This window comes from Zeugodacus cucurbitae, chromosome 3 (assembly GCF_028554725.1).
Source record: "Zeugodacus cucurbitae isolate PBARC_wt_2022May chromosome 3, idZeuCucr1.2, whole genome shotgun sequence".
Classification (NCBI taxonomy): Eukaryota; Metazoa; Arthropoda; class Insecta; order Diptera; family Tephritidae; genus Zeugodacus; species Zeugodacus cucurbitae.
The window spans coordinates 40264241-40280610 of NC_071668.1; the positions used below are offsets into that span (position 1 = coordinate 40264241).

Sequence of the window (16370 nt, forward strand, 5' to 3'; positions counted from 1 at the left end):
CTAAGGCATGACGCCGGAAATAATAAAACATTCCACTGATAAATGGTTGATTGAGTAAAGATCTACTACTGAGGGCTTTGCTAACCACAGAGTGACTTATGGGTTTCCAAAACAATAGAAAAATTAGAGCAGAAAGAACTATAAACACATTTTATACTTTGTTGCATATGGGTGTATGTAGTGGTATTATTGAATGTGTTGGAGTTTCTTTACCCATGACTTGCAGGGAATGCCTCTAGTTCAATATACAAGCTATGGTTGCTTGTGAGAAGCCAACATAATTATATTATAATACGTCTTTAAAATTCCAGAGGCTAATTCGACATATTTTCGAAGCTAGAGCAGTTTTAGTGGCCGAGCGTCGAGCAGGTGCGAATGCTCAGGCAGACTTTAAAGCGCGTTTTCTCGAGTTTTCATTTTTACAAGTGTTAGAAAACGGTACCGGTGATAGCAAAAAGGATATATGTCCGATCGAAAAAAACCAAAGTGATCTAGCTCAGTATTAAATTATCTTCTATTTGAACTAAAAAAGTTGGACAAAAATATTATTTAAACTACTTGTTTTGCAACTTAAAGTCATTTTTTTTAATTTTTTAATGTAAGTTTAACTTTTTTTTTCAAACTTCGAAAAAAATTGGTTTGACTCTTTCAGAAGCATCGCACGACCTCCATCACCGGCACCGTTTTAGAAGTGCAGACGCCAGGCGCTCCAGAAAAATACTTAAAACTTTGAACAAATTTCAATATTTTTATTAATAAATATTGTTTTTAAGCCTTAATTATAGTACACTATCGTCTTAAAATTACGTATACCGCAATAATTTTCTTAAATTTAAAAAAAAAAAATTGCAAAAAAAAACTTTTTTCGTTTTCTTAAGCAGACTACTTAATATGGTAGTCAAGTAAATCTGCATGCTACATGTTCAATAAATATCGCGTTCCAAATATCACGATAAATATTGAGCATTAGCGTGCGCCATTAATATATAACAATCGACTATTAGGGTTTCGATACTTTGCACATATCGCTAGCTATATCTTTCTTTTCCCAATAGGCTTCCGGTGAGAGCACATGCAATTTGTGACTGATAATTTTTATTTTAAGTATAGTTATTCAAAATTTTATTGTTATTTGTCAGCAAAACCTCTTATAAAACTTTATAACTTTCCGAGAAGATTTTTTATTAGATTTCATATTTTTTGTTCAAAGTAAATTTTAAACCTATAACCGAAATGATTAATGTGAACGTGACGTGAAATATATGTTTATGGACAGTATATATACATATTGTTTTTTCATAATAATGTATATTAAACATCTAGAAGAGTTTACGCCTCTTAGAAACGTTAAATTGTGCTAATCTTAAAAATTATGTAAATACATCTGCCTTGATATACAGTGTAAACAGTTCAAATTAGTTGGGCCAATTTGGCATATGTCAATCAATAGATTACCAAATATTTTTTCTCTGAGTTGCAAGAATGCACTATGTTTTCATATTTATTGCAGGTAATCCGTGAAAGTTAAAATGAGGACAATCAACTCCAGCCAGTGTGTCAAAATACCCAAGGGCATAAAAGCTTCAGTTAAAGCGCGCGTAGTAAAAATAACAGGAGCGCGAGGATGTTTAGTCAGAAGCTTTAAACATCTGGCGTTGGACATGTATATGGTTGACAAACGTACATTGAAAGTAGAAAAATGGTTTGGAGCAAAAAAGGAATTGGCGTCTGTTCGTACTGTTTGCAGTCATATTGAAAATATGATTAAAGGTAAATTGGGTAACATTTATGTTTGTTTTATATTGGGTATATTTTAACATCTTATTTTTCTCCTAAGGAGTGACATATGGATTTCAATATAAAATGCGTGCTGTCTATGCTCATTTTCCAATTAACTGTGTAACTTCTGAAAACAATACTGTAATTGAGATTCGCAATTTCCTTGGCGAAAAATATATTCGACGTGTTCAGATGGCTCCTGGTGTGACAGTAGTAAATTCCACTGCACAGAAGGATGAACTAATTGTGGAAGGTAATGATATAGAAGCTGTTTCTGGTTCAGCAGCTTTGATTCAGCAGTCAACTACAGTTAAAAACAAGGACATCCGTAAATTTTTAGATGGCCTTTATGTATCTGAAAAAACAACTGTTGTTAAAAAAGAAGATTAATTGATCACAAAATAAAGGTCGTGTGCTAATTATAAATTTATTTTTCTTTTGTATTGTACCCATAAGAATCAATGCCAAATGTAATTGTATGTATTTACTTTTGTGTGATGATGTTGCTTACAGCTTGCTTCTCGAGTCTTGGGTAAAAATCGGTAATATTGGAACTAAACATAAAGTTGTTTTCGAACAATCACACAATTACGCCATATTAACAAAATTAGGAGAATTTACGTAAAATTTAATGCATTTTTCAAAGTTTAATTTTAAACCATGAACCTATTTTCTCCTCCATTGGTATGTAATTTTAGGCATTCTCACCTCCCATTCCGTCCGAAGTTTAAGTTCGATATCAAAAAATCCATTATCTGCGAACATGACACAGTTTTCAGTCGACAGTCTCCCTTTATTGCAAATTATTTATTACATTCAACACTTGTAGCATCCAGAATGTCAAAATCAGGCTACTGCTCAGATCGGTTGCCAGTATTTTGCGAATTTTGAAGATCGAATGCATTAAGGGGTTATATACAGTTAGAATTTTCTAAAAATCGATTTTTTTATTTCATTTTTTTTAATGTACATATATTTAAGAATACACACAGAAAATTTCATATCGTTCCGGTGAATATTTTGAAAGTTACAAGCAAATTTGAAAAGGCGTTTCAGAGTGCTTGGAAGTACAAGGTCCGAGCGGCAGCGCCTTTTTCTCAAAATGGTGTTTTCAAAGTCGGTGACCAACATTTCTCGAAAACGGCTAGACCGATTAGTCTCAAATTTTAACAAGACCTTCTTAAATATATTTTTTAGTAATTAATCGAAGATTTTTTCTCTCCGAAAATTATTTTTTTTTCAAATTTTTCAAATAAATATTTTTACTAGTACTAAGTCTTAAAATACAGTTAAAAGATACCATAATATGTGTATAAATTTTTGGATCAATAAATTAAAAAGTTTTCTCAGAAAAAATTCTGGAAAATTCACTTTTTTTCGGCCGTCTAACTGTATATAAACCCTTCGAGTTAGAGAGACGTCGAGTTATAGGAATTTTCATTAAAACATAAATTTTTCCAATATCTGAAAAATATACATAGTTTTAAAAACAGTTTTTGATATTTACTTCGCAAAAAGGTTTATTTAAATACATTAAAACAGGTATTCTGATTTTTTTTGTTGCAGTTTGCAATTTTTTGGCTCTTGACGTTTGTATTCCATGCCTTTGTTCCATGATTTATGCATTTCATAAGTGTAATATCATACTTTTGTTCGTCTCCATAAGAGGGGAGAGGAACTCATCTAAAATTTTACCCCGATAGAAAAATTTTAAATTTTGTATTATGCCCTGACCAAAAAGTTCGATTTATGGAAGGAAATTTGTATGAAAGTTGCCTTCTATTGCCACTTCAAAAGTTCGAGTTATGGAGTTATAGAAATTGGAGTTAAGGAAGGAAATTTGTATTAAATTCTTGTTCTTGGTTCGTATTTATTCTGATGCAACATCCAATTGCCAATTCAAGTGTTCGAGTTATGGAGATCTTCGAGTTATGAAAGTTCCACTGTAGTTAATACAGAATTTATAAATTTATTAATAAGTAAGATTTTTCAATGATCTAATCTGAATTACCTAGTTTGTGAATTTCTTTGAATATTATAAATCTTTCAGCGCTGAGGTTATTGGTTCATATTTATTTTGATGCAACTTTGTTTTGTGTAAGCAATTCCTACTGAGTATTTTAATTGATTGTGTGCAGTTTGAGGGGTGCTGTTTGTATGAAGATACCTACCAGAGAACTGCAAAAATCACTATTTTCTTGATTTACTCATACGCGAAATTCTTCATTCACTTCAACTCACTGAAAAAAACAGAGTGATGAGTAAAAATCAACTCATTTTGCCGTACACATCATTCCGAAGATTTTGAGTCCTCGGTTCAAAATTTCTCACTCAATTCAACTCACTGAACAAAAGTCAGCGTTCAATTAAATGAACATATGTTGACGAAAGCATCATTCTGTTCAATTTGAGTTGATCGATTATGAGTAAACGATTGGCGACAAGACGGCACGATGTGAGCGTTACGACTGCATGTACCGTAACAATTTCTATGCAGTTTGTTGTTGTAGCTTGTCTTGTTCTTCTTCTCACATTTCATCTGTGCAGAAAAAGTGCCGCTTGCTGCGCGCATGAGTAAAATCATACGAGTTGATTTTTGCGAGTTGAGTGTTGTTCTTGTTCAAAACAATGATTGTTGAACCGAATGAGCAAGCGCCCGAAATCATTATATTGAACACGAGCCGAACAAACTCGGAGTGAAACAAAAAATCGCACACACACGAGTGAATTTAAAATCAACAACGAAAATGTGAGCTCAGGCAAGTTTGATCGGCTGATCCGAACAGTGTGATTATTCGGCTGTTGAGCGCGTACGAATGTTTTTCATTCAGCAAATGCCGTTCTCTGATACCTACATATCTAACAGTAGTTAACAGCACCATTTTAGTAGAGTCACAGCAAAAATTTTATCATTACAGTTTTGGAGTCACTGTTTTAGTGGAACTTATTATTAATTGTTTTTGATTTTGCAACACCCGTATATGCATCACATTGTTTCCGTATTTTCTTATTTACTCTGAAAATTTTTAGGTATAAATACAGTTGAACTTCCATAACTCAAACTTCCTTAATTCGAAGTTCTAAATATCTCGAACTCTTGATTTTCCAATAAAGGTAAACTTTCATAGAAATTCTCTTCTATAAATCGAACGAACGAAGATAACGATGATCAATTAATGGAAACTGATTTCGAATAATGGGTGATTACTTCTAGCGCCATGAAAAACCATGAGGATTCTGAAAAAAATCATTCAACCGCCTTTTTTTGCATATCAGACATATCAGACAACAATTCATTGTTGCCGTACTGAAACCTTTCATTTTAATAAAATTTATATATTTTGTTCAAAGTTGAAAAATAACCCAAAACGGTTTGTCCGAGGGTTCATCAGAAAAAGACTATGACAAAATGAACAAGCACTGGCGGAGATTACGCTCATATTGGAGCCATGTAATTTCCCACATATTGCTAGTGCAGTGTCTGCAAAGACGCATGGGATTCTTTAATTGCAGCGTATGAGAATAGCCGTTTAACTCGCAAGGTAGAGCTTTTGAAAAAGCTGGTGCAGTTAAAACTGGAACAATTTGAATCCGTACAGGATTATGTAAACGAAGTAGTGATGAAAAGCAATGACAACAATTGACAGTTTTGAACTTTGGCATCGAAGGTTAGCACATAAACTATTACTCAAAATCGAACGTACCAAAATTAAAATGATTATAAGAAAAAAAATTATTTTAAATATTGTCGATAGTCTAGCATACCCCATCAATAGTGCCTTCGATAGTTTGCGAACTGTAGTACTTGGTCCAATTAGCACAAAATCGTTTAGACCCCTTTCACACAGGCAATTTTTGTCGCGGCAATTCTTAGTTTTATAGGAGAGGGGGCGACGAGGAGAGGAGAATCGCGCCGAGTCTGCTGTGTTCAGGCAACACGCTTTGTGTTCTTATTCGTAACAGTGGCTGCTGCTTAACAGTGTTGCATTTGCACACATTTTAAAATTAATGTTTACAATATATTTGAAAATTTGAATTTAATCATTTAATTTTGTATGTAATTTGCAAATACATATAGAAATATACATAATATAATTAAAATGTGCTAGAAAATTGAGAATAACGATAAAAATTAGTTAATGAAATATATTTTTTTGCTTGGAAACGATGCGTACAAGAAGTTGAGAAAATTATATGAAAGAGAATGACAGAAAAAAAGACGACCAGAGTTGTCGAACAAGAATTGCTCGTGTGAACGCAAGGGGCGACAGCAAAACAGAATCGCCGGAGAATAAGCAACAAAAGTTGCCCGTGTGAAAAGTGACTTAGCGGCGCAAGATTTTTGTTGGTTTTTGTTAATTATTTCTCAAGAAATGTATTCGCTATACCGCTAACAACAAGTGTGTAGTCCGTCCATCAGAGCGTATTGAAAACAAAGCCAAAAGTAGTTTGTTGTTAAGCATAGTTTTTGATGCTGATAATCCTGTAAGTCTTGATGCAGGTGATTGGAGGTGCGCGGTGGAAGAGAAGATAGATTCTCACAAGTCAAACAAAGCCTGGGTGCTTGCGAAATCACCTGAAGGTGGAGGAACAATAAATTCGAAGTGTGTTTTTAAAACTAAGCGCAACGCTGAAGGTGCGTTTGTTCGTTATAAAGCAAGGCTCGTTGTTAAGGGTTGCTCACAGAAACAAAGCGAAATTTATACGAGATAAGTAGCATTAAGTCATTACAACTGGAATATATTTCTACAAGCGAAATTTTAGCAGATGGTTTAACAAAGGCTATATCTACTGTAAAGATCGAATTTATTAATTTTAAATTAGGCTTACAGTAAAGTTTTGTAAACATGTAACATTTAAAATAGTTTTGATTTTAACTAACATATTTTGAGTGTTGTCAGATGTTCCATTAAAGGGAACTGTTATGCTTTTAGTGCGAACAATTTTATAACGATTTTTACATAATTCTCTCCTTTAGGAGTTTCATTAAGGGGTTAGGTGGGTATCAGAGGCTGAAATCAAGGGTATTTTTACATTTTTTTTTAAATATATACAATCATATATTGTAGTTTTCCGAAATAACGAATATTCGTTTTAACGAAACCCGCTTATAACGAACAAGCAATTTTTATACTCTCGCAACAAAGTTGCTAAGAGAGTATTATAGTTTTGTTCACACAACGGTGGTTTGTAACACCCAAAACTAAACGGGTTAGATATAGGCGACGAGGCAAGTCAAATCCAAATGTCTGTCTGTCTGTCCGTCTGTATAAGCTGTAACTGAGTAAAAATTAAGATATCTTGACGAAACTTGGCACACTTGTTCCTTGGCAACATAGGAAGGTTGTTTTCGAAATCGGACCACTGCCACGTCCACAAAACGGCGAAAACCGAAAACACATAAAGTGTCATAACTAAGCCATAAATAAAGCTATATAGATTTGGTACAAAGGATCGCACTATGAAGGGGCATATTTGGATGTAATTCTTTTTTGTGGAAGTGAGCGTGGTCCCTAAATTTTACAGAAGAAATAGCAGAAAGAAGTTGCACTCAGATTTATTTACAAAATGGAAAATGGGCTTGCCATCGCCACTTATGGGTCAAAAACCATATCTCAGGAACTACTCGACAGATTTTAATGAAATTCGGTATATAATATTTTCTTGACACCCTAAAGCCACGTGTGGAAAATGGATGAAATCATAAAACAATTTTGAATTCCATCTGATTCCTTCACTTTATAAGATATACATAAGGAACCAATGAAGATAGCGAAATAAAAGTTTACACAAATACTGTATAAGATCCGTGGCATAACTTGTTGAAAAATTGTCGAACATAAAGTTCAATAGTATACCGAAAATCATCATAAATATTATATGGGGACTGAGGTAATTCCTGAACCGATTTCACTCGTTTTCACCACCAAGATACAATATATCGAAGACTATACGCTCACTTAATTTTATATTATCTATAATTAGGTATATTGGATCTGGGGGAAGTTATGACCCGATTTTAACTATTTTTGGTACAGAGACAAACTGTTATAAGAAAAAAATCAGAGAGAATGAATTACTTAAAATATCTGAGAGATTTACCTATATTTTCAGTGAAAAATTACTCTTAGGCACTGAGTTTCTCATGTTCGATGTTGAAAAGTCGTAGTCCTTTTTTGACAATTTTTCCTTAAGTGATATCACAGTTAAAATACCGTATTTGTGTAAAGTATTATTCCGCTATCTTCATTGGTTCCTAATGTACAGTATGTCAAGAAACAGTTTACACATTGAAAATAAATACACTTTTTCACTTTCCGCAGCAAAATTTTTTACTTTTGACTTTAGTTCAATATATTTTTTGAATCAGGGATGTTTACTTACAGTATTTCAAGAGATGTAATGCAAAAAAAAACTGCGAAAGCAATGCAAAAACCAACCATGAACAACAAAAAACAAAAATCATTCAATTTTGTTAGTGTCAAGAAAAACTTTACACTCTTCGATTATTTTACTTGTTAAGCACGTGTTATACAGTTAACCGTAGTTCACCGTTACCTATTCTTCGCAAAGGCATTTACAATGAATTTGTCAATTAGTTGGTGATTAATTTTTGCTTTGTTTCATATCTGAAGTACCCATTATTGTCTTTTTAATATTCCATGCAAAGGGATTCGTTAGAAGAGGTCCAACTATTGCCCCATAATCCCCAATGGGGTAAAAACGTTTGAGATCTAACAGCAATGTTTTCTTTAAGTCTCTAAATAGTGTATAATGGCTAAAATTGATCGGAAAATATGGAAATGCAAGAACCAAAGCCAGAAAAAGGCCCAAAATTATAAATAAGTGGACATTTACAGTGCTTAATGTCTCGAAAACTTGACCAAATTCCAAAAATTTCGAGCACTGTTCTTACGAAAGAGTTTTAGGAAGAGTGCAATATTCAGATTTCTCATGAAACTGCGCGACAAAACATGCTACAACATGAACATGCACGAAGATCTGCCAAAAAACAAATGCTGTCTGCACCAAATGTAGAGAAACGTTTTTTGTTTGCTATTATTAAGTATATTTCTGAATCTGGGAACTACTGGGATGATGTCATATACTGGAACAAGAAGATGTTATATTTCAACAATTGGCTAACTAGTGTACGACACAAGGTATTATTTTCATTAGAAAGACACATCATTTCGATTATTTTTTATAGCACATCTTGAAACATATGTATTCATGTCATAGCATGTTTTGTCGCGTAGTTTCATGAGAAATCTGAATATTGCACTCTTCCTAGAACTCTTTCGTAAGAACAGTGCTCGAAATTTTTGGAATTTGGTCAAGTTTTCGATACATTAAGCACTGTAAATGTCCACTTATTTATAATGTTGGGCCTTTTTCTGGCTTTGGTTCTTGCATTTCCATATTTTCCGATCAATTTTAGCCATTATACACTATTTAGAGACTTAAAGAAAACATTGCTGTTAGATCTCAAACGTTTTTACCCCATTGGGGATTATGGGGCAATAGTTGGACCTCTTCTAACGAATCCCTTTGCATGGAATATTAAAAAGACAATAATGGGTACTTCAGATATTGTTCATGCCAGATGAACACAACCCTGCATTGTCCTATAAACTCGTCTAAATACGAATTAAAGGACAATGTAATAATGTACAACAGCGCCAACATAGCTTGCGAAGAGAAATAAGAAGTACACAACAATAAGATAACAACCCAAGAAGGAAGAAAGAACCCACGGACGGACAAAAAACGCCAAACCGGATCACCCCAGGAAAACAACAAGCCCAATAGAGGATCATCAAATCATCGCGGGATTACCCACACAACTCGAAGGTTATATTTATAAATATTGTTTATAATTAATCCTAAATTGCGAATGATCTACTAACAAACATACATTTAAACCCACTCATTTTTATAACTAATACACACACACACACATTGTATACTCATTATACCCTACTCACCCAAATACACTAAATTCAATTTATATTTAAAACTAATCATCTTATTTTATTTGGCACACCGGCAACTCAACGTCGAGTACCTCGACAGATATGAAAAAAAGCAAAAATTTATCACCAACTAATTGACAAATTCATTGTAAATGCCTTTGCGAAGAATAGGTAACGGTGAAGTACGGTTAACTGTATAACACGTGCTTAACAAGTAAAATAATCGAAGAGTGTAAAGTTTTTCTTGACACTAACAAAATTGAATGATTTTTGTTTTTGTTGTTCTTGGTTGGTTTTTGCATTGCTTTCGCAGCTTTTTTTGCATCACTCTCTTGAAATACTGGAAGTAACCATCCCTGATTCAAAAAATATGTTGAACTGAAGTCAAAAGTAAAAAATTTTGCTGCGGAAAGTGAAAAAGTGTATTTATTTTCAATGTGTAAACTGTTTCTTGATATACTGTATATACAGTAGATGCTCGGAAATTAGAACCCATTTGTTTTTGGGGTAGTTCTAATTTCTGGACGGTTTTTTTAACGTAAATAATAAAACTAAGAGTTAAGCCACTTCCAAAAACTATACAAAAAAATTTTTTTTCTTGCTTTATTTAAAAACATAATTCATATTAAACGTATTCAGTCCATTACATAAAAAATATTAAAAAACTACAACTTAATATTTCAGCAATTAATTAAAAATTCTGGATAAGGGCTCAGTTCAAAATTAATTTTTGTTTGACATATAATCAGTAATATTTGTTTGTTTTTTTGGTTTCTTTAAATCCGATATAACAATATGGAGGGCCAAAAGATTGGCCATGTGCTTACTGGAAGACAATTCACTCTTGTTGCACCAATTTATTAAATTGTTAACGCTTTCAATAGCTATAGCATTTGAAATAACTGGTGTGTCCTCAACAACATCGTCTTCACTGCTATTAGAAAACTCATCATCGCTACTTAGGTCATAACCAGTTCCGTCTTCAAACTCATCTTCATTCCATTTCTCGATGTCAGCAATACACATGAAACTGTTTGGATCAATTTCTGCTAAAAGAGTTTGATTTACTTGGAGAGCTTCATTGCAGTCCTCATTTTTGTTAAGCAACTGTGCTAGTGGCATATCATCATCGCTGTCGTATTGGTCAGAGTCCCAATTTAACAACTTTGACCAAGAATTCCTCATCACTGTTGGCGTTATCTCATCCCAAGGTTGTTTCAGAAATATTATTGCCTTTCGGATGGAATGGGATTTCAACAGACTATTCGGTGCACCACATTCAGCTATTATTTCAGCAAGTAACTTACTTCTGTAAACAAGTTTTGTTAACTTTATGGGATTTTGATCCATTGGTTGCACAGCTGCTGTCACATTTGGCGGCAAGAAATATGCAATGGTGCATGCGCGGAGCAGTTATCAATAAGCAAAACAACCTTCGGACGCAAGTTATATTTTTGAGAAAACTGGATGACCTATAAACAAAAAAATATTTTAAAATTAAAGAAATTAAAAAAAAAATTATTTCCTCTTACTTCATTAATAAATATCTTGTGAAACCAATCATGAAAGATTCGAGACGTCATCCAAGCATTTTTAGAAAAGTTGTAATGAAAAGTTGTAGTGAAGTCCATTGTAGCTCTTGGGATTTTTGGCTTTTCCAATAACTAAGGGCACTAATTTGTGAGAGCCATCAGCATTTGAACCAAGTAAAATTGAATTTCGTTCATTTTGAATTTTGTATCCAGGCGCACTTTTTTCACAAGCAGCATGTTTTTTCTGGTAGGCAACGATAAACTAATCCGGTTTCGTCCACATTATATAATTGCGACTCTATTAACCCCATCTCAGTAATTTTTGCTTGGAATCTGTGAATAAATGGAGTGATCGAGGCAATAACACTAGAAAGAATCTCGCCACCAATGTTAAAAAAACGGATGTCGTGTCGCTTTTTAAAATTAGTAAACCATCCATCGCTTTGCTCGGAATGCATTTTTATTTTTATCAGGGTATTCTTCACCAAAAATTTGTTTAACTTTTTCCTTTAATATTGTTGTGGTCAATGTACACTTCCTTTCGCGTTGTTTTAAAAATCACTCATCCCTTTCAGACCTACAATACACAATTGTGCGGGTAAGACTAAAAGTATGTTAGAAATTTTTTTTGCTTTACTTTTTCCTTTAATATTGTTGTGGTCAATGTACACTTCCTTTCGCGTTGTTTTAAAAATCACTCATCCCTTTCAGACCTACAATACACAATTGTGCGGGTAAGACTAAAAGTATGTTAGAAATTTTTTTTTGCTTTACTACGTGTTAAGACCCGAAAGCAATTATGGTGCCATTTATTTCTAACGGGTTTTTTCAACGGTTGCTTTGATTTTTTGTATATTTTTGTCACAATTTGCAAAGTTTTGTAGTGTTCAGCCGTGTTGTCAAGAATAAAGAAAAAGGTAAATTGAAATAAATGTTGTGCAGTGTTTTAGTTTTGTGATGTTTTGCAAAAATGTGTTTTGAAAAATATTAAATAAACTATATATTGTCTTATTGTGAAAAAATTATAATTAAATTAAGTGTTTTGAATAAGTTAAAAAAAGGACCACACAATTGTGCGCTTCAGGCTTTGACCTCGCATTTTCATTTACCCGCACAATTGTGTCATTCCAGGTGATTTCAATTTGAATCTTGACGAGGGCGTGCTTCAAGTTCTCCAAATATTGGAAAATTCCGATGCTGACTTTAGTTCTGATGACTCAAATGATGATGCGCTCTGGGAACCACCAAATAGGCAAATGGGCGGTTCATCCGAGTCGGATTGTAATGAAACTTCTTCGGAAGATGAAATTTTACTTCCAGCTAATCAAGACCCAACTGTAAGTCATGTAAATACAAGCGTATCTGCTCGGGATGAAGTCTGGAAGAGCGTCGGTTTTGTTGACTCGACGCCCCCGCAACAAACAAGTCATCAAGGAAATATTTTAGTTGGTACACCCATGGAGTATTTTCAGAAATATTTTCGTGAAGATCATTTTCAAAACGCCGTGTTTTTCACGAATAAGTATCACTTATCTCAGCATGGATGTGTTCTCAATGCTACTGCAGCCGATATTAAAAATCTTTATGAACTCCATATCATAATGGGTTGCATAGCACACCCCAGAGTCCGGATGTATTGGTCGGAATGCTTCGGATTACCAGAGATAAATTCTTTACATTAAGGAACAGCCTCCACTTTGTTTATACTCTACAGCCTCCGACAAACAAACTGTTTAAGATTCAGCCGGTTATAGACTGTGTTAGATCTCGATGCCAAGCACTAGCAACAGAAATTACGGAATACTCGATAGATGAGCAAATGATCCCATTTACAGGAAGGGCGTCCATGCGGTAATACGTTAAAAATAAACCGAGACCTGTAGGTCTTAAGAACCTTATTGATGCGACTTCCAGCGGGCTCGTTGTCGATTTCGAAATATTCCAAGGAGCAGGAACTTTTTCTGACACTGGCTTGGGAGTTGGACCGTCTATTGTCATCAGATTGACAAAACATTTGCCGAAAGGGAGTTTTCTCTATTCGGCTACAAGGCTACTGGGACCATAGCTTTAAACCGATTGCCTGTGCAGAGGATGGATTTCCCGTTAGACCGAAATATGAATTGAGGAGACATAAGTCAGTTTGTGAAAGGTAATGTAGTTGCAGTTAAATGGCGCGATAGCAAGTGCGTTACGCTAGTATCCACATAATGTGGAAAAGACCCAGTTGTAGTGGTACAAAGGTGGTCCAAAAAGGAATGTAAGCACAAAGAGCAGAAAGAAGTTGCACTCAAATTTATTTACAAAATGGAAAATGGGATTGGCATCGCCCACTTATGGATCAAAAACCATATCACAGGAACTACTCGACAGATTTTAACGAAATTCGGTATATAATATTTTCTTGACACCCTGATGACACGTGTGGAAAATGTATGAAATCATAACACAATTTTGAATTCCATCTGATTCCTTCACTTTATAAGATATACATAAGAAACCAATGAAGATAGCGAAATAAAAGTTTATACAAATACTGTATATGATACGTGGCATAACTTGTTGAAAAATTGTCGAACATAAAGTTCAATAGTATAACGAAAATCATCATAAATAGTATATGGGGACTGAGGTAATTCCTGAACCGATTTCACTCGTTTTCACCACCAAGATACAATATATCGAAGACTATACGCTCACTTACTTTTATATTATCTATAATTAGGTATATGGGATCTGGGGGAAGTTATGACCCGATTTTAACTATTTTTGGTACAGAGACAAACTGTTATAAGAAAAAAATCAGAGGGAATGAATTACTTAAAATATCTGGGAGATTTACCTATATTTTCAGTGAAAAATTACTCTTAGGCACTGAGTTTCTCATGTTCGATGTTGAAAAGTCGTAGTCCTTTTTTGACAATTTTTCCTTAAGTGATATCACAGTTCAAATACAGTATTTGTGTAAAGTATTATTCCGCTATCTTCATTGGTTCCTAATGTATATACAGTAGATGCTCGGAAATTAGAACCCATTTGTTTTTGGGGTAGTTCTAATTTCCGAAATGTTCTAATTTCTGGATGGTTTTTTTTAACGTAAATAATAAAACTAAGAGTTAAGCCACTTCCAAAAACTATACAAAAAAAATTTTTTTCATAATTATTTAAAAACATAATTCATATTAAACGTATTCAGTCCATTACATAAAAAATATTAAAAAACTACAACTTAATATTTCAGCAATTAATTAAAAATTCTGGATAAGGGCTCAGTTCAAAATTAATTTTTGTTTGACATATAATCAGTAATATTTGTTTGTTTTTTTGGTTTCTTTAAATCCGATATAACAATATGGAGGGCCAAAAGATTGGCCATGTGCTTACTGGAAGACAATTCACTCTTGTTGCACCAATTTATTAAATTGTTAACGCTTTCAATAGCTATAGCATTTGAAATAACTGGTGTGTCCTCAACAACATCGTCTTCACTGCTATCAGAAAACTCATAATCGCTACTTAGGTCATAACCAGTTCCGTCTTCAAACTCATCTTCATTCCATTTCTCGATGTCGGCAATACACATGAAACTGTTTGGATCAATTTCTGCTAAAAGAGTTTGATTTACTTGGAGAGCTTTATTGCAGTCCTCATTTTTGTTAAGCAACTGTGCTAGTGGCATATCATCATCGCTGTCGTATTGGTCAGAGTCCCAATTTAAAAACTTTGACCAAGAATTCCTCATCACTGTTGGCGTTATCTCATCCCAAGGTTGTTCAGAAATATTATTGCCTTTCGGATGGAATGGCATAACTTGTGAAAAAATTGTCGAACATAAAGTTCAATAGTATAACGAAAATCTTCATAAATAGTATATGGGGACTGAGGTAATTCCTGAACCGATTTCACTCGTTTTCACCACCAAGATACAATATATCGAAGACTATACGGGTACAATCTTCTACAAGATATCATCGGAAGCAACAACCGCGCCGTTTGTTCTGCGTTTTCCAGACTAGATAAAGAAGCGAAGCGTATGGGTCTGGTGGTGAATGAGGACAAGACGAAATATCTCCTGTCATCAAACAAACAGCCAGCGCACTCGCGTCTTGGCTCCCACGTCACTGTTGACAGTCATAACTTTGAAGTTGTAGATAATTTCGTTTATCTGGGAACCAGCATTAACAACACCTACAATGTCAGCCTTGAAATCCAACGCAGAATCACTCTTGCCAACAGGTGCTACTTTGGACTGAGTAGGCAATTGAAAAGTAAAGTCCTCTCTCGACGAACCAAAATCAAACTCTATAAGTCGTTCATTATTCCCGTCCTGATGTATGGCGCTGAAGCGTGGACGATGACAACATCCGATGAGACGACTCTTGGGGTTTACGAGAGAAAGGTTTTGCGCAAGATTTATGGTCCTCTAAACATTGGCAACGGCGAATACCGCAGACGATGGAACGATAGGCTGTACGATTTATACGACGACATTGACATAGTTCAGCGAATAAAAAGACAGCGGCTACGCTGGCTAGGTCATGTTGTACGGTTGGAAGAAAACACTCCAGCTCTGAAAGTATTCGATGCAGTACCCGTTGGAGGAAGCCGCGGAAGAGGACGACCTCCACTCCGGTGGAAAGACCAAGTGCAAAGTGACCTGGCTTCACTTGGTGTTTCCAGTTGGCGCCAAAAAGCAAAAAGGAGGAATGAGTGGCGTGCTCTGGTGGATTCGGCTATAATCGCTTAAAGCGGTTCCTACGCCAAATATATATATATATATACGCTCACTTAATTTTATATTATCTATAATTAGGTATATGGGATCTGGGGTTCCGTCTTCAAACTCATCTTCATTCCATTTCTCGATGTCAGCAATACACATGAAACTGTTTGGATCAATTTCTGCTAAAAGAGCAACTGTGCTAGTGGCACATCATCATCGCTGTCGTATTGGTCAGAGTCCCAATTTAACAACTTTGACCAAGAATTCGTTATCTCATCCCAGGGTTGTTTCAGAAATATTATTGCCTTTCGGATGGAATGGGATTTCAACAGACTATTCAGTGCACCACATTCAGCTATTATT

At 34.5% G+C, this 16370-nt stretch overlaps 3 protein-coding genes across 4 annotated transcripts in view; 1 reads left to right on the forward strand and 2 right to left on the reverse strand.

Moving 5' to 3' along the window:
- The window catches only part of LOC128920477 (putative nuclease HARBI1), a 28070-nt gene extending 21450 nt beyond the window's left edge, over window positions 1-6620 (reverse strand). Inside the window, exon 1 of the mRNA XM_054227780.1 lies at window positions 2488-6620. Within this exon, the coding sequence (XP_054083755.1) occupies window positions 2488-2494 (7 nt within the window). The 5' untranslated portion in view covers window positions 2495-6620. The remainder of the gene's footprint in view (window positions 1-2487) is intronic.
- On the forward strand, window positions 949-2205 carry LOC105220247 (60S ribosomal protein L9). 2 transcript variants are annotated; one of them, XM_029045711.2, is made up of 3 exons: window positions 949-1062; window positions 1511-1770; window positions 1838-2205. In XM_029045711.2, the coding sequence occupies exons 2-3, from the start codon at window positions 1530-1532 to the stop codon at window positions 2167-2169; spliced, it is 573 nt and encodes a 190-aa protein (XP_028901544.1). In that variant the 5' UTR covers window positions 949-1062; window positions 1511-1529; the 3' UTR covers window positions 2170-2205. The 2 variants fall into 2 exon arrangements, with proteins under 2 accessions (XP_028901544.1, XP_054083758.1); XM_054227783.1 differs by lacking the exon at window positions 949-1062 and adding an exon at window positions 1081-1104.
- A 3843-nt stretch (window positions 6621-10463) lies between the features above and the next one.
- On the reverse strand, window positions 10464-11518 carry LOC128920479 (uncharacterized). Its single transcript, XM_054227782.1, has 2 exons — window positions 11288-11518; window positions 10464-11227 (listed from the first exon to the last, which is right to left on the reverse strand). Exon 2 carries the CDS (start codon window positions 11103-11105, stop codon window positions 10479-10481), a length of 627 nt encoding a protein of 208 aa, XP_054083757.1. The 5' UTR covers window positions 11106-11227; window positions 11288-11518; the 3' UTR covers window positions 10464-10478.
- Window positions 11519-16370: the final 4852 nt, after the last annotated feature.

Bases quoted from the DNA above. Each gene is read 5' to 3' on its own strand.
- LOC105220247 (XM_029045711.2), top strand. From the start codon at position 1,530: ATGAGGACAATCAACTCCAGCCAGTGTGTCAAAATACCCAAGGGCATA. The intron at 1,771-1,837 runs GTAAATTGGGTA...TTTTCTCCTAAG, and splicing joins TATTGAAAATATGATTAAAG to GAGTGACATATGGATTTCAA.
- LOC128920479 (XM_054227782.1), bottom strand. From the start codon at position 11,105: ATGGATCAAAATCCCATAAAGTTAACAAAACTTGTTTACAGAAGTAAG.